At 35.7% G+C, this 21577-nt stretch overlaps 2 protein-coding genes across 2 annotated transcripts; one reads left to right on the top strand and one right to left on the bottom strand.

Annotated features, from left to right (window-relative positions):
• Window positions 1–534: 534 nt before the first annotated feature.
• On the bottom strand, window positions 535–6813 carry LOC117918455 (CBS domain-containing protein CBSX1, chloroplastic). The gene is made up of 8 exons (XM_034835137.1): window positions 6464–6813; window positions 6153–6240; window positions 6008–6072; window positions 4015–4063; window positions 1840–1892; window positions 1133–1248; window positions 969–1026; window positions 535–871 (listed from the first exon to the last, which is right to left on the bottom strand). Exons 1-8 carry the CDS (start codon window positions 6701–6703, stop codon window positions 800–802), a joined length of 741 nt encoding a protein of 246 aa, XP_034691028.1. The 5' UTR covers window positions 6704–6813; the 3' UTR covers window positions 535–799.
• A 7096-nt stretch (window positions 6814–13909) lies between these two features.
• On the top strand, window positions 13910–20757 carry LOC117918431 (polyadenylate-binding protein 2-like). The gene is made up of 9 exons (XM_034835089.1): window positions 13910–14410; window positions 16852–16970; window positions 17131–17787; window positions 17908–17985; window positions 18057–18146; window positions 18494–18631; window positions 19599–19778; window positions 19931–20134; window positions 20246–20757. Exons 1-9 carry the CDS (start codon window positions 14155–14157, stop codon window positions 20486–20488), a joined length of 1965 nt encoding a protein of 654 aa, XP_034690980.1. The 5' UTR covers window positions 13910–14154; the 3' UTR covers window positions 20489–20757.
• Window positions 20758–21577: the final 820 nt, after the last annotated feature.

Genomic DNA, 21577 nt, shown 5'->3' with positions numbered 1-21577 from the left:
ATGAGAGTGATGTCGGATATACGAAGGGGAGGGGAGGCTGTGGAAAAAGAGAGAAGAGATACGAAGTATGAGTGGGAAACTGAAATGCAAGGGGTGTATGGTTGTGGGGGGCAGAGCAGAGGTGTCTGGCCTACATGACAGGATGGGGGAGTTAGGTATTTTCTGGTTCTCTACAGTGTATTGCAGATGACCAGCTTTGGAGAGTGACAGCACCAGCTAGTGGATGACAATCACCATTGATGACGATGGCGATGGCCCCTCCTGTGCCCACATCGCCTCTTTTGTTTTCCATTTTCCCCACCTTTCTTTTTCTGCTCTTCCTTTTACCTTTTTCCACTCATTCAACACTCAGCAGTGAAAACCTCCATCATCTCCCAGAAACAGGAGGATTGAAGGTTCATTTTCAATTTTACTTTCAACTTCTTACACATAAATAAATAAATAAAATAATAAGTGAGCAGAGCAGGGCAGAGCTGGAATGGTGACACTCCAATTGAAGTTTCCCCTGAATCCTGATGTATTGCTTTTGATGAATGATTTTAACTTCAGGTTACTGATTATTAAATATGAGACGCTAATAATTTTATTCCGGGTTGTTGAGCCATTAACGGTAGACTATAGGGTTGAAGGACTGCAAATATATCTCTCTTTGAAGCTGAGGAAGAACTTGCAAGAATTATACAAACGTAAGCCAAAATTGTACATATCAATCAGTGGAGATTCTTGGACTCTTCGGTGGCATAAGGATAAACAGCCAGTTGCGACAAATGCAAAGCCCACTTGCAAAAGTTTGTTTGCCTCAGAATCCTTCAACAGCTCGCTTTATTTGAAGTGCGGCTCTCACAACATTTCCCCTAGTGATAATCCCAACCTTTAAAGTAGAAATATCAATAAATAACAGTCAGTGAGAAATGTTGGGAAAAAAGAAGGGCATCAAACAAAAAAAGGAAAGGATTAATGTTTCTTACCAGCTTCCCATCACTGTCCACAACTGGAAGTCGGCGATACTTTGTCTCGAGCAATAATCTGACATTAAACAAGCCAATTAACAAGTTCAATGTTCTAAACATGCTACTTCAAACCCTGGCATAAGAATCTTGGCTAAATAAGATAAGGGTAAAGGATAAAGAACCTAGCAGCATCCTCCAGATTGGTGGTTTCACGGACAACAACTGGGGCTGGCGTCATCAAATCACCAACCACTTTTCCGTTGGTCTTACTTAGCAACTTCTGCAGCTCATTGAATGTCTGCAATGTTTAATAAAAATTTGAGATTCCAGTTCTGGATTGGACATTTTACAGATGTCACAAATGCTACACAACCCAAGTTATTTTGCCTTTCCAATCTACAGGGTTCTGATTGTGTTAACGCACTTCACAGAAAAGGAAAAAGTCAAATAGTTCATATCATTTGATTAGGTTCTTGTAGACCACAAAAAGTTACCGAATAAGAGCATTCCATACTGATGGCGTTTGAAAATGATAGAATAGAATCAGTCACTTTGTGATTTGGATAAGCATCACTTTACACTAGTCTTTATAACAAATCCTACGGATGAAGTGGTTCAATTCCAATCAAATAGAGTGCAGATAGTGACATTATAATAGGAACTTAGGCACATAAAATCCTTCAAAATGAAGTAGTGACATAGTGACTGAAGCATGTAAAAGCCTCCACCAATATCATAAAGCAATATCTTGGTGTAAAAATACCATAAAAAGGCGTCTTGGTATAAAAGTGAAGTTTTGATGGTTTCAAAACCCTTAGCCAAATTTGTTATCAATCAAGTAAACATTTACCATAGGAAACTATTCAAGAAGAGAGATGCTTTATCTTACTTTCCAAGTGCTGTCAACTTCAGGAAACATGATAGTATCAGTTAGTCCACCGCCTGATCCAAATATCAGAACATCCACAGCAGTCAGGAATAACTGACCAGCACAAAAAAATTTCCATTTTTATTTAAGACTTCACAACAGCCTAGAGTAGATGGAAAAAAAATATTGGAATGTATATAATGCAAAATCAATTCATCAATTGCATTACAAATCAAGAAAGCACAGGAAAGAATTGTATTGAATCTTCCCCAAAGGAAAGACGTGCATATGAGATTTTTGTCTAACAGCCATGGCAAATTGAACAATATTCTTTATTCACAACCGAATGACGTAAGGCAATTTTAAAATGATTACAGGCAGGCTTTTAATATCGACAACACAACACAAATTGTGAGTACTTCAAATTTTACTTCACCAAAATGTGATTCCAAATTTACCCCTCCATAAAGGTACCAAATACAGAAGAGACTGAAAGGCCACCCTGATTAAAGGAATTCCCATGAAATTTTCTAGGGGTGTTGGAGGACTTTCTAGCTGAAAGCTTACACTCTTCATCTGCCTTTCTAGAGATCCATGCAAAACTAAGGATTTGCCACTTATATCTTCTGGCACATGCTTGAGTTGGGGTAATTCTGGTATGGCCATAATTTAACCAACCATAGACAATTTTTTTAATATGGACACCTGACGAATTGTGAGTGACTTGAATTTTACCCTCCTAAATGGGATCAAAAAACATAATAGACCAGGGTGCAACTCGGGCAAGTCAACCCAACCCCGCCTGAACCCAAAACAACCTTTGGGAGGCCATATACAAAAGAATTCTTTGATTGGGTTAGGCTTATTTGATACACACACAGAATCAAAAGCAAAACTCTCTCAACCTCTCAGCTATCCCGAACCCTCTCAAATCTCAACACCCTTTTTTGCACCCTCTTCCCCTTTTTCAAACACCCCCCCAACCCCCACCCACCCCCACAAAAAAAATCTCCTTTTCACCCACCCCATCTATCTTCTTTAATAGAGCTTTCTTGTACTCTTATCTCCCTCTCAACTGCTTCCGTTCTCCTCTCTTTGGTTTGGGCCAATGTCCTCCCACCTTCTCCTCCTCCCTCTTAGCTGTTTGCCACCTTCCTCTCTTGTACCAAATCAATCTTCTTGCCACTTCACAGATCATGGGCAGGTCCTCTTCTCATCCTCAATGGAAAATTTCAGCATTAAGAATAAATTCTTTCTCCTAATCTTTACTCTCTTTTTAACACAATCTCTTGCATGCTCTCCTTGGTTGCAAAGGAAAAGTTTGGGAAAAGCAATGAGAATAAAATTTTGAATTAAGTAAAGAAAAGATCTCATCCAGCCTGCTCAACTTGTGCAACCCTGCCATCTCTAGCTAACTTGAACTGAACCTCAGCTTAAAAGCATGAGTTTAGGTTGGAGGTTGGCTTCAGGTTGAGGGTTTTTTTTTTGGTTGATTACCAAACAACCCAACCTATCAAGTTATAACCCTGTAATAGACCAAAACCCACATTGATAAAGGAGTTCCCATGAAATTTCCTAACATGTAAGTGAATTTCTGGCTAAAATTGAACCTCCCTCCTCAACTGCATTTTCTAGAGATCCATGCAAAACATATTGCCCTTCCTCCAATATAACAAAATTCTGAACTTCTTATCTCCTAGCAATGCAGATTGTCCACAATCCATTCCCTTGGAAAATTTTGAGCATGGTTTGATTACCAACCCATCCCAAAACACTGAGTTGCAATCTTGTAATATATCAAAAGGCTATATTAGTAAAAAAGTTCCAATAAAATTTTCTGAGGTATTAGCTGAATATCTGTCTAAAAGGCAAGCCTACTCATCTGGATTTCTAGAGATTCATGCAACAAAAAAAAATGCCTATCCCCCAATACAATAAAATTTTGAACTTCTTATTATTTCCATAGCACTGCAATGTCCTGAACCCATTCTGTCTTATCACCAGAAAAGTGAAACCGTCACCTATATTTGTCAAGGTTTACAATTACTAACCTGATTTGATGAATGCTTTCAGCAATCTGTAAATTAAAATTAATTCAACAAATTGCTATAACCAAGAAAAAGGAAATTATGAAAACTTCTCTACAACAACATGGAATGTCAAGATCAGGTTTTGCTTTATAGTTTTGACTTATACCTGATATGGAGTCCAGTGCTAACAAGTCATAATCTGAAACGAGACCAACCTGAAGCAACAGAGTAACATTTGAAGAGATATAAAATGATATAATTCTCCTTGCATGCTTTAGGCCCAATCATAGAAATAAAATTAAAATCTAAATTGAACACCCATACAGAAGCAAGTCAGGGATGATATTTGACTGCAAAAGTAAGGAGTCTAACTATTGATATAACAACATTGAAAAGCTGAAGCAAAAACCAAAAAGTTGTGAAAACGGATAGCTGCAAATCGGTAATTATGTAGACAGCATATTTGTGCTATTAAACTGAAAAATATGTTCTTGCACCTGAGGGAATATGTCTAATAATATTCACAAATTTCAAGTTTAGTAAGACTACTTAAATTGATTGGTAGGGAGGAAAAAATGAATCTTGAAGAAAAGGATATCATGTTTCATTTCTGGCCTCATAGGTACCAGTCCACAAGTGGCTCTCTCTCATGATCATTTTTCCATAGCTTTCGTAACCTTTGATGAATTAACTCTCCACTTTTGGAGTGAATTGACTTACCAATACAATTTTGAAAGTGTTTCCACATGATGACTAAAACCTGATCCATATTAATAACTAGAACCTTATCTAAATTAATACCGTGCTCTCATTTACCTGAGTTCAACCACAAAATGAGTTTAGATCTTTATATAACCAATATTGGTTTGGGCTTAAATCATCTAAAATTTCCAAAAAGCTACTCCAGAATCAAGCGTTAGTCCCTCCCCCCCCCACCCCGCCAAAATCACAAGCAGGCTAAAGATATACCTATACTTGGCAATCCTGTATGCCTTGGGTTGTCCATTGAGCACCCTTTTTCTTCATTTATAAATTTAGTTCTGCTTTTATCTATCAATATATATATATATACCTATACTTGGCAAACTCAGCATGAAAGTTTATTAATATGACAATCACAAACCAAACTAACTATAGGATAAACAATTATAACTCCTAAGCTCTTGAAAATTCCACACTTGACAAGCAATAATTGGGAACTAGAATTTGCAACATTATCAACTTCACTAGAAGTTTGGTTTTGAGATTTCTTGATTGGTCCACATATAGTGGACCAATTAATATGACAATCACAAACCAAACTAACTATGGGATAAACAATTATAACTCCTAGGCTCTTGAAAATTCCACTCCCAATAAGAAATAACTAAGAACTAGAATTTGCAACATTACCGACTTCAGTAGAAGTTTGATTTTAAAATTTCTTGACTGGGTTCCACTCGTAGTGGCCAAAGTTTAACTCCAAGTTTTAAACCTTAGCTCCTCGAAACATATTTGTGTGTGTATATATATATATATATATATATATATATGTACATATATATTAGTTTTGCACCTTCACTAGCACCAAACATTCTACTTCTTCAAATCAATTTTTAGATGCAGTCCAAAGCATAAAGCAAAATGGACAACATGAGACATATAAAACGGTACTTGACTTGTGTTGTTTAGGATTCTCAATATAAGATTATTGCATATTGCTATTCAAGTAAACATGCCACTAATCTAACATCTCAAGCACAAATACATTGATCAACCCTGCTTCCCAGAAACAATAGAATTTTGTCTATCCCTTTCAATTCCTCCCAAATAAACGAAAAACATGTACATGATCCAATGCTTCACTCAAATGAATCCTGTGACTGAAACATCAATAATGATGTCTCAAAATTCTACACCGTGATTCCTTATGAAAGTAACCACATGATTATAATAGAAATATTATTTCATATTTCTGGATAAATGAAGAGTTTGATTTTGTGTCATATTTTTAGGAAATTAGTGGGACTACTCCTTTTCCTAACCGCATGATTATAATTGGAAAATTATTTCATATTTCTGGATAAATGAGGAGTTTGATTTAGTATCGTATTTTTAGGAAATTAGTGGGACTACTCCTTCTCCCAACAAGACAAAGGAATAGAGCAATAAGAACCTACCAATTTCCAATCATCATCAATTACAGGAAAACCAGTGATTCTGTTCTCCACAAGAATCTCCAATGCTGCGACCACAAAGGCAGACGAATTAGACAAAGGTAGACTTGTAAAGCAGTTCCAGAATTCATCAAAGCATCCGAAATACCTTCCTCTACAGTAGTCGTAGCCTTCACCACATGTAAATCTTCTTTCCTAGTCATAAAATCACCAACTGTGTACACTCCATTTTTTGACTGAAACCAAAAAATTCAAACATTGAAATTCTTTACCAGTGAGCACAATTAACAACAAATACCGATAGATGCTAAAAAAAACACTAAAAGGGAATACTTCAAAAATATAAAATAAGATAAAATGAAAGATATCCGTGCCGTTGCCGTACAATTCCATGGTGTGTAGTGTGTTCAATTCGGGTAAACACATGCTAAACGAAGCGGATAAGGTAAGATAACATACCGGTACTGAATTGGCCATCAAGGTGCCGGCGGCGGCCAGCGCGGGGGACCTGCGAAGCCCTGAAATACGCTCGGACCGAGAACCGACGGTGGAACCCACTGGAGGTTTCCGCCCAGGCTGAAACAGGAGTGTGCACGGCATCTGATGAGGAAATGAGGCGGAGCCGGAGCCGAATGCGGAGGCGAAAGAGGGACGGATGCCAACGACGGCGAGAGTTTCCGGCAGAAGAATCGCGTCCATTTTAGGGTTTCTTGGCGCGGTTGACGATAGGAGAAGACTGTTATTCAGCGCGAAGCGTGGCTTCAGCGGAGAACGCAGAAGCCGAAACGAATATGAGGGTTAGCTCCCACCTTCAGATTTATATAAATAAAAATAAAAAATAAAACGGTGGTGAACGGTGAATGTCTTTAGTGATTAAAACTAGGCAAGTCTCTCAGCTGCCCGTAGCAATTTGCTCCACTTCACCTCTACGCTTGATACACGTGGTCGCGGGTCTATTGCCACGTCACCACCCTCTTCTCATTTTTACATTAATTTAATAGTTACTAAAATAGTAATTATTGGATCACGGATTAAATATAGTTTTTATAATGCTCTGGGTTTAGTTAGGGGCGTCGCTTTTTGGCTCCATGCGATTACCTCCATATGCGGGGTGCATCCAAATTTTATTTTGAGTGCATCCACGTCACCAAACAAAACTTTCATCGGAATGAATTAATCGATGAGATGGAAAATAGATATTTTCAAGGATATATATATATTGTCCAATTTAAATTAAAAAAAAAAAAAGAACTCTCTCCAACTCCCTTGCTTTCCTTTATGACTCCTAAGAGAGTGCCATGACATGCTTCTTTTTGGCGTTGATAAATCTCAGTTTGGGAAACTTCGTAATAAATTTGTGGGATGAGGGAAACAAACACGTCTTTTAAATTTTTTGATCATCATCACAATAAAGACAAACATCAAATTTTAAAATTAAAAAAAATTGGCATCAGATCCAATCAACAACAATTCGAGGACATCACGGCACCTTCACAAAAAAAACGTGAAGTTGAGTAGTCGCCTCTTACCAAATGTAACGAAACTATAGAAGGAAAACGAGTTGACGAGATTTCCACTTCCTACCAATATATATTGAAGAGACATCTTTTGATGGAATAGTTTTGCAACTTGTAGCATTTTGAGAAATTTTAAACTCCCATAAAGCTATTCTCAAATATTATAATTTGTATCTACAGGACATGTGAAGCCATTATACATCACATCAATTTGAATACCATATGGAAAATCAAATCTTGTAATTTTAATAAATCTCCCACGGAACTTTGATCTTGACATACCTTGCAATGAAATCATTAGACTATGGATTGTAATTCTTGTCATTCTTTAACAAAATTTTATGTGATTTATCTCTTTTACCACTCATTTCATTTTTGCATTTGTGATTTGGTATTTGGTGGTCTATCTTAGAAACCCTGAGCCTCCAAAGTCATGTTTATATGAAGTGGATGAACGAATAAACATTTGACTCATCCCTTACATTAAAAATTCCAATATTAAGATCAACTATAATAATAAATTGCTTTTCATTATTCTCATTTACAAAATGAAGGTCAAACATTGGAATATGCGATTTCAATTGTGATATTAATGTTGCAGGCACAAACATTTTTTGGGCATAAAGAAAAACATTATGTTGTTTCAATATCGTTTAAAATGTTTGAATCTCTTTATTAGTCATTTGTTAGGCCATGAGAAAAAAAAATAGAGACAATAGGGATTGTACAACGGATGAGTCTTATCACATACCATCATTGTGAAATGGATCATAGTAAGAATAAAATGTTACAATTGTGGTATTGAGCCTTGACATCATTAATTTACTTCATTTCTTTGCATGACATATGTGAGTGTGTTTATAGTAAGGAAGACATGTCTCATTTAGAAAATTATTTCTTAAGTCTTCAATACATAAGTTGTTAAGGTCTCCATGTTTGGAAAAAGGTTTGTTTTTACCTTATTTATTCATGTGGACTCATATCAGGCACATGGATAGCTCATTTGACTAGCTTTTGAAGCAAACAAATGTAATTTTTCTATTGGCTTGTGATCGAAAGACAAGAGGTTGTGGAAAACTTAATCCTATTCAACAATTTCTTTCGAGTCCTCCTCATGTGTTTATAATGGCACGTGGCATGTTATAAAAAGTTATTTAGTTCTACTATATGATGAGCATTAGGAAATTTTTGATGGTTTTTGGTTTGGACATTGTAGTTGTTATTTGGGAAACTGACCATGAAAACACGAGTGACATATTAATAACATTGTCTACTCTGTTTACTGAGATATATCTCAATATCCTATATGAAGGTTTAGATGAAAGGAGCACATATCACCTCAATTATTTGGTAAAGTTTAATACTTACTTCGATGCTTATGTCAAAATTTTAAAATCTTTTTGGTGTCTTTAATTTTCAGTGTCATCATGAGCATAACTTGCATCTTTCAATTCCAACATGCTGTCTTTGTTTTATATTTTTATTGTTTTATCTTAATAAGTGGTATTCCTTATTGGCTTTTATATGATATTTTAAGGCCTAAATGTTAGATAACATATCATTGTCTCTGATGATCCACTAAACTTCTAGTAGGTTATTCTTCTTGTAATACTATAGATATAAGGATGTGTAAATAACTCTCACTTTTGAATCTACACTATATACCAGTGGATTGTGACTTATCTAAACATGATGCACTTCCGTGTATAAATGCTTTTTTGACCATTTTGTACTAGTAATTTTTCAACTTAGTTATAAGTCTAATTCTTGGAAAAAAAAAACTTAAGTTTCTTGAAAATTAAAACTTCCAATTGTATTACCATGAAAATAATGTTGAACTTAAAAAAGACCATGTTTTTTCATGATTTGAAAAGGTTTTAATTTTATTTGGTTAAAACATCATTAAACATATGAAATCCCCCTTTAATTGCACCAAGTCTGAAAACCAATCAATTACTGTTGGCTCAAATATATACATATAGGTATTACTTTTAAGTAGAATTTTGGTAGTCAAATTTTTATTTTTTTATTTTTCTGCCCAATCTTCTCTACAAATGAACTAACAGACTAATGAAACTAATATCATAATATTTATTTTGGCCAATATTAAATTATATATGTATTAAGTCTTGTTTACAATATTACTTAGTGTTAGAAAAATTAGGTTAATCCAACTTATGGTAATCACCCTTGAGGGGGGGTGAATAGGGTGATGGGCTCTTTTTGCAAATTTAAACTATGTGAATGTAAGAGACAAATATATGCAAGTGTATAATAAAATAATATAAATACAAATTGCATATAAAGTAAAATAGTAGGGAAAAAAAGAATGCAAACATGAGATTTTATAGTGGTTCGACGCAACCCAACCTACATCCACTCTCCTCTAGCTTCAATCCCAAGCTTGAGGTTTCACTAATTTAAGACTTCTAAACCAAACCTTTAAGCAATACAATTGGGTTATGGTTATAATCCACCCTCTTGGACTTTTGTCTTTAAGCATCCTTTACAATCTTCAAGAGACGCCCACTTTTGAACAACCTCTCAAGTGATGCCCCACACTTGAGAATCTTCCTCTCAAAGATATACAAATAATTGATCTCACAAAATCCTAATACAAAAACTTTAAGATCAAATGATACAAGAAAATTAAGATTGAATGGTGCACTAAAGATATGCAAGTTTTAGAATAATGGTGCACTAAAAAACACTATTCCAAGGCTCAAATATATTTAAGAAAGGTTTGAAGCCTTTTTATAGAGGAAAAAAAATCAAACTAGCTGTTGGGGGTTCGACTGGTTGACTAACCGTTAACATTTAATGCTTGGTAGGTGACTGTTGGACCTTGATCGGTTGAGGTGTGGGTTGACCTGTTTTTCATCCGGTTGAACAACCATTCTAGAAGAGAGAGAAAGTTTTTTACACCCCTCGACCGATTGAGTTGGCGGTCAATCGATTACTGTTCACACCCTTGACCGGTTGAACTGGGGATCGGCCTGCTCCTAGACCGGTTGAGCTGGCGGTCGACCGGTTGAGCCGTTTTTGGCTCAACAACTAACTTTTTCAACTTAAAACCTTTTAAACAAGTTTGAAAAACATTTAACATAAGGTTTTAGTTGAAAACATGAAATCATCTAATTTAAAAATATTTAAAACAAAATAACTTTTTGATAATTTTGGTGCATAAGTAAAGAATGTAATGCATAAAATTCTAGCGCACCAACAACCTTACAAAGAGATCTTATGAAGCTTGGGTCTTGAAAAACATTTCTCTTTGAGGTGATTTTTTTTTTCATGATTTTTCCTTGGCTTGATTTATCTTTGTGATTGCCAATTTGGAAATTGTCTTACCTAATCACAATTGAAATATAATCATTAGTTCTAAACCTTGTTTTGTTATCATCAAAACCGAGATTAACCAAACCTTGATTTCACACTTAGCATCCTTATCTAACTCGTAGGTTTTTTTTTTTTTTGGGAAAACTATCAGTGCTTTGCATACCATTGTGATGTTGAAAAATGGATCATGCATCCCGATTATGAATTACAACTTTACATTTCTATATTTATCCGTCATTCTCCTTGTGTAATATGCGTTTAACATTTTGATAGGTCATTGGTTGTTGGGATGATATTATCCTATACAGAACAAGGAATTTACAATCTACGATTCTTCTCTTTGAAGATGAAATGTAGATATTTCAAGGAAACTTGATATTGTTCCACTACAAATTTGGTATTATTATTGTTAGAGAGTGTTTGAGGAAGCAAATATGTATTTTTTTTTTTGAGTCATCGAGGAAGAACATTGGATTGGAAGAGTTTGTTCCATTATAGGGAAAAAAAATAGTTGTGGCCATTTTTCAAAGAAATTCTGTTGTGATTCCACTGCAAGTCTGGTATTATTATTGTTAGAGACCCTGTTTGGAAGCAATAATTTTTTTAGCTGCTAAGGAAGAACATCAAGTATTTGGGTCATTCTTACCCAACAAACAACTAAGGCAAATGAATAAAATGACAAATTAGTGATCCAAACAAGTACTTAGGTCATTCCTATTAGAATCATATAGTTAAAATCTTCTAACTTGGCTTATGTTTGTAGGCCTTTGGGTAGGGACTCTTCCACACTTACAAGCATATTTTTCTTTTTGTTCTTTGAGGGATCGAGTTGTTAAATTTCGAAATGATTTCTTCTTATTTGAGGAAGGAAAATAGTATCCTCATTGAGACTATGATGCTAGAGGATGAGTCAACGGGAAAGGAACTGAAAATCATTGACATAATTATTGTTGTAATTCCTTATCGTCTCTAACTCAAGATTTATTCCATTACATTAAGGATTGTAATTTCTAATTAGTTTTGATGTTTAATCCCTTTGTCGGGATTAGGGCGCCTAGTTCTTTTGCCACAACGACACTAAACTGTAGGAGCCAAAAAGATTATCTTATTATTTTATTACAACCCATATTTATACGGCGTGTTAGGCATTATGTATCACAACAATTTGACAATTTGAGGATTACATGAGGAATTAAAATCCCTAATTTTAGAAAATATCTTACTAGACTTTGAGCTTTTCAACTTGTTTTTAGCAAAAACATTTTACTTTAGATTGTAACACTTATTTCATCTAAAAAATATCTTCATGTTTTTCTTTGAAAATAAAGCGAAAAATGTTGGGACCTTACTCTTTCGTGCCTATTTCCCTTAGCTATTCTTATAAAAAATGTGTGTTCGAACTATTGTTTGGGCAAACTTATATGTAAATTAAGTCAAACTACATAATATATGACTTTTATGGAGAGAGTTTTCTTCTCCTTGGTTTGCCATTTTATACATAAACAAACATTTTATGCTAATTAATTTGTTTATATGTTCAAATATAGTCTGTTTGAATGTAACCTGTTTAGAAAGAGTCGAATGTAATTTGTTTGTACATAGTTTATTTAGACATAGTTTGTCCAAACATAGGTTATCTATACATAGCCCGTCCAGATATAGTTTATTCAATTGCTTTTCTCGAGTAAAGTCTGTTGAAATAAAAGATGTGTTCATTCCACACTTTACCTAGTACATTTGGACCAACTATTTCCACCTTAACCATAGATGTTAAGGTAATCGAGTATGGGCCAAAATGACCTATATGGCCCAAAAATTATCCAAGTTACATGATTTATTATTAATATTTTTTTAAAATCAAATTATAACTATATTTTGAAAATGTGACTTTTGATTTTGTACAGCTAAAAAACTGCATTTTGAAAATATTTAACTTTATACAAAATCAAAATTGAATTCAAAATGCAACTTTAATACAAAATTAGATACTCAAGTATAAAATCAAAAATCACAAAATATGAGTTGAGTACAAAAATCAGAATCATATTTTTAAAAAATTATGTGAATTAAATAGATCAAGAGGATAGTTAGATAAAAATAGTTTTTAAAAACAAATTTTAAAAAATATGGTCAAACTAATTTGTGTTTTCCTTTTATTTTTTAAAACTAATCAAAATAATTCATATTTGTTATTTTAAAATTGTTCTCTATTTCATTTTGGTTTTAAAAATAATTTTTAGAGAACAACAACCAAACAACATTAAAAAATTTTAAAAACAAATTTTTATTTTTAAAAATAAAAAACTATTTTTAAATCCCCGTGATGGATTTTTCCCGATATCTCACCTGATCAACGCGGGTCAAATGCGCTATAGTAAAGTCAAATTAGTTTCAGTACCACTACAGTCCCCCCAAAATGGCCTTTCTCCTGTTAATGAGGGGAATCGAACCCCAAACCAACTACCATCCAAACAAACTTGTCCTTGTTAAATAATATGCACTAAACCTATATATAGTTAAACTCATTATATAAAGAAATATTAAAAAAATATTTTAAATAACAAATTAATTATAATTATTTTATAATTAAATGTAAAATTTTCTTTTAATTGATTACCAAAAATATAAAAATTATATAATTTTTTTTAATATCATTAATAATTAATTAAATATAAAAAAATTATATATATATCATAATTTATTTTATATTATTTAATACAATTGAATTAAATGGATGATAATTTTAATATTAATATATATTTTAAAATTATACGTAGATATATCCTGTAGCACACAGCTTAAATCATATTTTGGCACCGGACTCACCTTCATTTTATTATACTCTTTAAAAAGAATCAAAAAGTGACGCCAAAAAATATGCGTACGTGCTAAGGTGCTCTTGTCGCATTGTTCTCTCCTCGGGCACATCGCAACCGTTGTCAGATTTGAAACGTCTAAACATCCGACGGTGGAAATCCAATCCCCAAATTTCACTAGGGTTTTGTCACCACCTGTTCAAGGTATATAAGCCACCCATCACCACCTCAGTCGCTGCGGTGCCGTCAGTGCTGCCCACTTCCGGTCGTCTCTATCCCTCTTCTACCGTCGTCCTTACGTTCGGCGCTGATCTCCGATCAGTTATCACTTCATTTATCCCCATCTCCAAAAAAAAAAAAAATCCCTAAAAAAGTTAGAAAAATCTCCCAAAATCCCCCCATTTTGATTTCTAGGGTTCCGTTTTAAGGGCCGAGTGAGATTACAAAAAGGGGAAGCAATCGCTGTGGAATTTGCAGAATGGCACAGGTTCAGGTCCAGGCACAGGCTCAGCCTCCAGTTTCTGCTGCAAATGGAGGGGCTAGCAATGGTGGTGGAAACCAGTTCGTGTCGACGTCGCTATACGTTGGTGACCTAGAATCAAGCGTCACCGACTCGCATCTCTATGATTTGTTTGGTCAGCTGGGTCCGGTGGTGTCCGTTCGTGTCTGCAGGGACTTGAGTACCCGGCGGTCTCTTGGTTACGGTTATGTCAACTATGGCAACACCCAAGATGGTTAGTTGATTTTGTGTGAGCCTGGTTTTGGGTTTCAAGTTCATAGGTCTGACTGATTATTTGTGATTTCTTGATTTGAGGTACTATGTCATTGTTTGCTTTATTTTGTTAACAAAACTTTGTGGGGATAGTTTAGAATAATTGGTCTGTGTGTGCATTCTCTCTCTGGAGAGATGGGGATCTAGATTTGTCACGCCCACATCTAGAATGATTCTTCCTGCATCTGAAAGCTTTGGGATTGTGGGTAGAGATTAGCATTATAAATGGGTCGAGTGGCATTCTATCTATCATTTGTGAATGTGCATATTCGTGAGCCGTTGGTTAATTATTATGAATGTGATTGAGTCAACGAGTAAGGTGAACAATGGGGAAGCGTTTAATGGGTTTTGAGTTATGGAATTTGATGAAATTAGGATAGCTAATATCATGTGCAGCATGAATTCATCATGGTAACCTTGTTTTTCCCTGTCACCATCAAGTCTGAGTTTGGCGTAAAATGTTGTATAGTCCATTGTCTATTGTACGGCTAAAGTGGTTGATGAAGTAATTGAAATTCAAGGGGCTTCACCATCAAGTTCATATGTCCAACTGATTATTTGTGATCTCTTGATTTGAGATACTATGTCATTGTTTGCTTTATTTTGTTAACAGAACTTTGTGGGCATAGTTTGGAATAATTGATCCGTGTGTGCATTGACTCTCTGGAGAGATGGGGGATCTAGATTTTTCACACCCACATCTAGAATGATTCTTCCTGTATCTGAAAGCTTTGGGATTGTAGGTACAGATTATCATTGTAAATGGGTTGAGTGGCATTCTGTCTATTTATTGTGAATGTGCATATTTGTTAGCCCTTGGTTAATTATTATGGATGTAATTGAGTCAATGGGTAAGGTGAACAATGGGGAAGCGTTTACTGGGTTTTGAGTTATGGAATTTGATGAAATTAGGATAGCTAATATCATGTGCAGCATGCATTCATCATGGTAACCTTGTTTTTTCCTATCACCATCAAGTCTAAGTTTGGAGTAAAATGTTGTATAGTTCATTGTCTAGTGTATGACTAAAGTGGTTGATGAAGTAATTGAAATTCAAGGGGCTTCACTGTAGAAAGTTAAATAAAACAAGTATTCATATGGGTTATTGTTCTTTTAAATGGGAGGAACAGCGAAATAAGCTTCTTCAAAATATTCATTTCATATAGCCGGTGACTCTGAAACTACAATCTGTTCTCCATATAAATGTAAGATTACTTTAATCCTCCATATAAACATAGATTTCCTTTAATTATGGTGGGATTTCCCATTCTTGCGGCTCCATTGTTTGTGTTAAGGAGATTTTTGATAATTCGTTGCCAGTTATAAACTAAAGTTACTTGCCTATAAAAAATTTGTGAAGTTAAGCCACTCGCTGGTCTTGAAATTTATGAATTAAAGTTATTTGTAAAGTGAGTTTGATGTTGTACTAAACTAAAAGAGTTGCTATTATACCAATTTGATGCAGCAGTAAGCTAGTCTCAACTTTGCAACTGGAAGATATGAGAAGTTACTTTGATCATTATGTACTGCTAGATCTTTCAGACAAACTTGGGAATAACCTCTTCCTAACTTAATTTCTAAGTTGGATGGGCATATGAACCCTAATGGTTTTAGAACTAGCAACCAGGCTGCATTGGTTTGGTATCCTATAAATTGAGAAAAGTTTGAACTAACAATTCAAAGTACCAAAAAATATATTCGATCAGAACTAGCACTTCTTATGCAGCTGCAAAGAGGCAAGAGAAGTAAAAATTCAACAGAGAATTCTAAATATGGTAATACTCTTAACAAGGACACTGTAAAGTATATAATATAAACTCCTCAACAAAGATTCAAACCTTAAAAAAACTTTATCCCTTGTATTATGTGTCCCATATCACCACCCTGGGTCCCCTCTCTTCTCCAGGGATAAAAAATTCCTAATGGCCATGCAACACCATCGCCATCTCCACACTATAATCACCCATCAGAGTTCAACTATGTCTATCATTACCATGATGACCACTCCACCCACATCATTTACATCACCATATTGCCACATGATCTATTTATGATTCATGGTTTGACTTTGGAGTTCATTGCTGTTGTTTGCTTATATGATCTTTTAGTTTGGGTTCAATCCTTACCATTTGATTGTTAAAATTTTAGGTGTTTTTTTTGCTAAATTTATATTTGGTGAAGTCCTAACAAAAACACAAGTAATTCGCACTGTTTGCAAAACGACTTTTCCTTATTCCTTTTTAATTGGAAAATACCTTACATTGCCACACCTCTGCTCACAATGAACATGTGTATTTCTTTGTTGAAAGTGATTTTATACTTGTTACTTTCTTGCTTTGTATTTGAGACTGCTATTCTCTCTTTCCCTCCAATTTTTGTATATATGATTATTGGTAATGACAGCTGCTCGGGCATTGGATATGTTGAACTTCACTCCTCTCAATGGGAAGCCAATTAGGATTATGTATTCTTTTCGAGATCCTAGTATTCGTAGAAGTGGGACCGCTAATATTTTTATCAAGGTACTATAATTTTGTTGTCGTTTCTTCTTTATGATTATGTACTTGGATTCTTGCCTCTGGTGGATAAAAAGATTTTCTTTAATTCTTTTTCCCTCTCCGACAGATTCTGATATTTAATTTCTTTCTTCTTTTGTTTTATGTTTTTATTTTGTGTTGGAAGAATTTGGATAAGGCAATTGACAACAAAGCACTCTATGATACATTTTCTACATTTGGGGCTATTCTATCATGCAAGATAGCTACTGACGCATCTGGTCAGTCAAAAGGATATGGTTTTGTACAATTTGATAATGAGGAGTCTGCTAAAAATGCTACAGACAAGCTGAATGGCATGTTACTGAATGATAAACAAGTTTATGTTGGACCCTTTGTACGTAAACAGGAAAGGGAGTCTGCTACAAATAAGACAAAATTCAACAATGTCTATGTAAAGAATTTGCTAGAATCAACAACTGATGAAGATCTGAAGAATATATTTGGTGAATATGGACCGATTACTAGTGCTGTAGTGATGCAAGATGGAGATGGAAAATCTAAATGCTTTGGATTTGTGAACTTTGAGAATGCAGATGATGCTGCTCGATCTGTCGAGGCTCTCAATGGAAAGAAGTTTGATGATAAAGAGTGGTATGTTGGGAAAGCCCAGAAAAAAACTGAAAGAGAGGTTGAACTGAAAGGACGGTTTGAGCAGAGTTTGAAGGAGGCTGTAGACAAATTTCAAGGACTGAATTTATATGTAAAAAACCTAGATGATAGCATTGCTGATGATAAATTAAGGGAATTATTCTCAGAATTTGGGACTATTACTTCATGCAAGGTACATAAAATGTCCCATGTCCCTTGATTATGAATTCATGTTGTGCTATCAGTTATTTGAATATAAGTGTTTGTCGGTAAACCTTATTCTTTTATTTTCTCCCTTATGAGTATTCAACAGGTTATGCGTGACCCTAATGGTATTAGTAGAGGATCGGGTTTTGTTGCCTTCTCGACTGCAGAAGAAGCATCCCGAGCGGTAGGCTTCTACTTTCTGTACCTTTCTGTAAATATGTTCATATACTAAATTAACTTTTTCCTTTTTGGTAGCTTGCGGACATGAATGGTAAAATGGTTGCTAGCAAACCCCTTTATGTTGCACTTGCACAGCGGAAAGAAGATAGGAGAGCAAGGTTGCAGGTATTTATGTTAAATAATGAGAGCCTATTGTTGAACTGTCTCTTATTGGAAGTTACTAGTTTGCACTGGTGAAAAATCAAAGAGGAAATTGCCCTGTCCCCATGCAAAAAAGTAGAAATGGAAAAACCTTTTCACTAAAAAAATCCTGGGATGTAACATTTGTATCAATAGACACCCACTTTTAGTTCCAAAATACACTGTGGTTTGTATAGAAAAGTTTCTTCATGGGGGTTGTGGATCTTTACTGAAATTTAATCACAAAACATTTTATTGTAAGTGGTAGAAATTGTAGCTAACTATCCATGTTTTTCTTCCTTAAGTAGGAGTCTTATTATTTTTTTTTACAGGCACAATTTTCACAAATGCGTCCAGCTGCAATGGCACCTTCGGTAGGCCCTCGAATGTCCATGTATCCCCCTGGTGCTCCAGGTCTTGGACAACAACTGTTCTATGGTCAAGGCCCCCCAGCTCTTATCCCTCCCCAAGTAATATCTATTTTCTTGTCTGTTAATACCACTTTTTTCCAATCTCAGTTTTATGTGTATTTTTGTGTTGCAGAATTTTTTTGCTTTCAAGTTTTATGTGTATTGCATGATTTAAGCTTAGCAATTGGTATGGTTAATTTTTGTGTGTGTGGTATATAGGTTGATTAATTAGATATCCTCAAGGCCTGGGTATAATGATATGCATGTGCTTATTTGGCTGATTATAAGAATTATCATTCATGGAGTTTAGAAGGTTTACACAGTAGCTTCTTTGTTGAAGAGGCACATATTTTGCACACAATCATCTTAAGTCATATTCAAATATCTACTAATTAATTGGGTCCCTATGCTCAATTCTAGTTGTTTGGGGCAGTGTAGGGCAATATAGTTTTATTATTTTACTTTTGGTACCAACTATCGCATGTAAGACAGCTATGGGGCAGACATGGAAAGGGGCATCATAAGCCCTACCCTCTACAAACATGGATGGATTTTAAATAAGCATGCCATCCACTATTAGAAAATCAAAGCTGCCAAAGTGGAACGATCATATATATGCATTCCTCACTACTTCACGTTGTGTCCTCTTGATGTTTTTAATCAGGTAGGGAGAAACCTTGCGGTGTTCCTTGAATTTTACTTTTAAGAAATCCCTATAGCTAAGTGTTGGTGGTTTCAACTTTTTGTGTAGTGCATGTGAATCCTATTCTCTCTCCCTCTCTCTGAATTCATGATTATTGCTTGAATGTTTGTACATCCATTTCGCTACTTGTTTCATATCCTTGGAAAAATCATTAATCTGTGCCTAGATATACTTGAACATCAGTGCATATTCCAATTACCAACCTATATATTTTCTGAAGGATTGTGAAAAACTGAAGATGTAAGTGGTGGCTACTTCTTTCCTGTTGTTAGACCTTAATAGACAATTCTAGGAAGCTAATAACATGACTATAATACATGTCAGCCTGGATTTGGGTACCAGCACCAACTAGTTCCTGGGATGAGACCTGCTGCAGCTCCCATGCCAAATTTCTTTGTTCCTATGGTTCAGCCGGGTCAGCCAAATCAGCGGCCAGGAGGTCGTCGTTCTGGAACAGGGCCAGTGCAACAAACCCAGCAACCACTACCACTAATGCAGCAGCAGGTATGTTGTACTTGTAGTTTAGATGTTCTTTCATCTCATAATTTGGTTTGTCTCATTTATCCCCTTTTGTGTCTAAAACCCTCTCTTCTTAACATTACTTAGTCCTCTTCCCCTCCCAATTTTCCCTCAATTTTTCTTTGTTTGAGTCACAGATGCTACCCAGGGGACGTGTCTACCGTTATCCCCCTGGACGTAACATGGCTGATGTTCCCATTCCTGGTGTTCCTGGAGGCATGCTTTCTGCTCCTTATGACATGGCTGGAATGCCATTCCGTGATGCTGCAGTCTCACAACCTATGCCGATTGGGGCACTGGCTACTGCCCTTGCAAATGCACCACCTGATCAGCAGAGGACAGTAAGTTTATGACTTTTTCAGTATATTTTTGGAAATGCTTAGATATGACTGTTGTAACCTCATATAATGTGGTGTCTAATTGCTGGAATCTTCCTCGGGTGTTGTGTGCAGTTGTTGGGTGAGAATCTGTACCCACTTGTGGATCAGCTGGAACATGAAATGGCAGCTAAGGTGACAGGCATGCTACTAGAGATGGACCAGACTGAGGTTTTGCATTTGCTAGAATCACCGGAAGCTTTAAAAGCAAAAGTTGCTGAGGCTATGGAAGTTCTGAGGAATGTTGCTCAGCAACAGGCGAACAACCCAACGGATCGAATGGCCTCACTGTCGCTAAATGACACTCTTACTTCCTGAATTTGCTTGCAACAGTCTGGGCATGACCATTAGGAGCATACTTTCTGGTGTGGCTTCCTAACTTCAAACGAAAGTTTTGGTGTGGCTTCTATTAAGTTTAATCTGAGTTGCTTTAAAGAGAGGAAGTTGATACTTGACTGAGATTTTTATTTATTTAATTTTTCTTTTAGGACTTGAAAAATTACTCGCCCTTGATACCTGGTTTGTGTGCTTCTTTATTGTCTTCTCCATTTAAGTAATCCTATGAATGCTTGCTATATGTTTATCTATCTCTGTGGAATCTGTTGCTTGTCAAACTAGTATAGTATGTTTCTGTAGCTTCCATGTTAGTGATCGCTTGAGCTGCATTTGGCATGGGAGCTGATTTGATTTCAGCATTCCTTGTTCTCATCTCAATGCAGATCTGGAGTAGCAGTGGTGATTAGGATAATGCTAGAACAGGGTAGAGTCTCTGGCGCCTCTTCTCCCCATACAGAATGAGCCTTTCAGGCAAAGGAAAAATCTTCTTGGGTCTGGGCTCTGCTTTCTAAACCTCAATTAAAATCCATGCGAGGGCCATTAAGAGTTGGGGTTTGAGCGCAGAAAATGCTGCCACCATCTCAGCTTGTCGTACTTGAAAACTCTTTTGGGTCCAGGGAGGCTCAAGTTCTTGGGCCGAGTCCTCGACCAGGTTCTGTGCCTCAAATGAAGAGGCGCTTTGAGGTGCGGTTGGACACTCTGTTGGTTATGGGCTTGCAGCAGTGGATTTAGATATACAACGAGCGGAGTTAGGGTTGTGGCCTTTGGACCAGATTCTGGGAAGTGGGATACTGTTAAGTTTGGGTTCTGGTCTCCGAAGAGATGCATAGAATAATTTAGCAAGAAGTTAGAATGGCTGCAGTCCTCCCAAAAAGGAAGTTATGAGGACTGAATAATTAAGCAACGGTTGAGTTCTCTAATCAGATTAGTTGTTAGTTATGCCGTAGTTTTTGTGTCAAGGGCAATCAACTGAGTCGTACCAAGAGTTTCAATTACCCAAGTTAATTTTTTTTAATTAAAAATAATCAATTGTCAACTTAATGAATAATCATAAGGTGACAAATGCTTGTT

The sequence above is a fragment of the Vitis riparia genome, chromosome 7, assembly GCF_004353265.1.
Source record: "Vitis riparia cultivar Riparia Gloire de Montpellier isolate 1030 chromosome 7, EGFV_Vit.rip_1.0, whole genome shotgun sequence".
In the NCBI taxonomy this organism is placed as follows: domain Eukaryota; kingdom Viridiplantae; phylum Streptophyta; class Magnoliopsida; order Vitales; family Vitaceae; genus Vitis; species Vitis riparia.
This window is presented reverse-complemented; position numbering and strand designations above follow the sequence as displayed.

Coding starts and splice junctions, on each gene's coding strand:
- LOC117918455 (XM_034835137.1), bottom strand. CDS start 6,703: ATGGACGCGATTCTTCTGCCGGAAACTCTCGCCGTCGTTGGCATCCGT. Junction 1,893..4,014: donor AGCACTGGACTCCATATCAG/GTATAAGTCAAA, acceptor TATTTGGATCAG/GCGGTGGACTAACTGATACT. Junction 872..968: donor TGGACAGTGATGGGAAGCTG/GTAAGAAACATT, acceptor TCTACTTTAAAG/GTTGGGATTATCACTAGGGG.
- LOC117918431 (XM_034835089.1), top strand. CDS start 14,155: ATGGCACAGGTTCAGGTCCAGGCACAGGCTCAGCCTCCAGTTTCTGCT. Junction 18,147..18,493: donor ATAGGAGAGCAAGGTTGCAG/GTATTTATGTTA, acceptor TTTTTTTTACAG/GCACAATTTTCACAAATGCG. Junction 18,632..19,598: donor CAGCTCTTATCCCTCCCCAA/GTAATATCTATT, acceptor AATACATGTCAG/CCTGGATTTGGGTACCAGCA.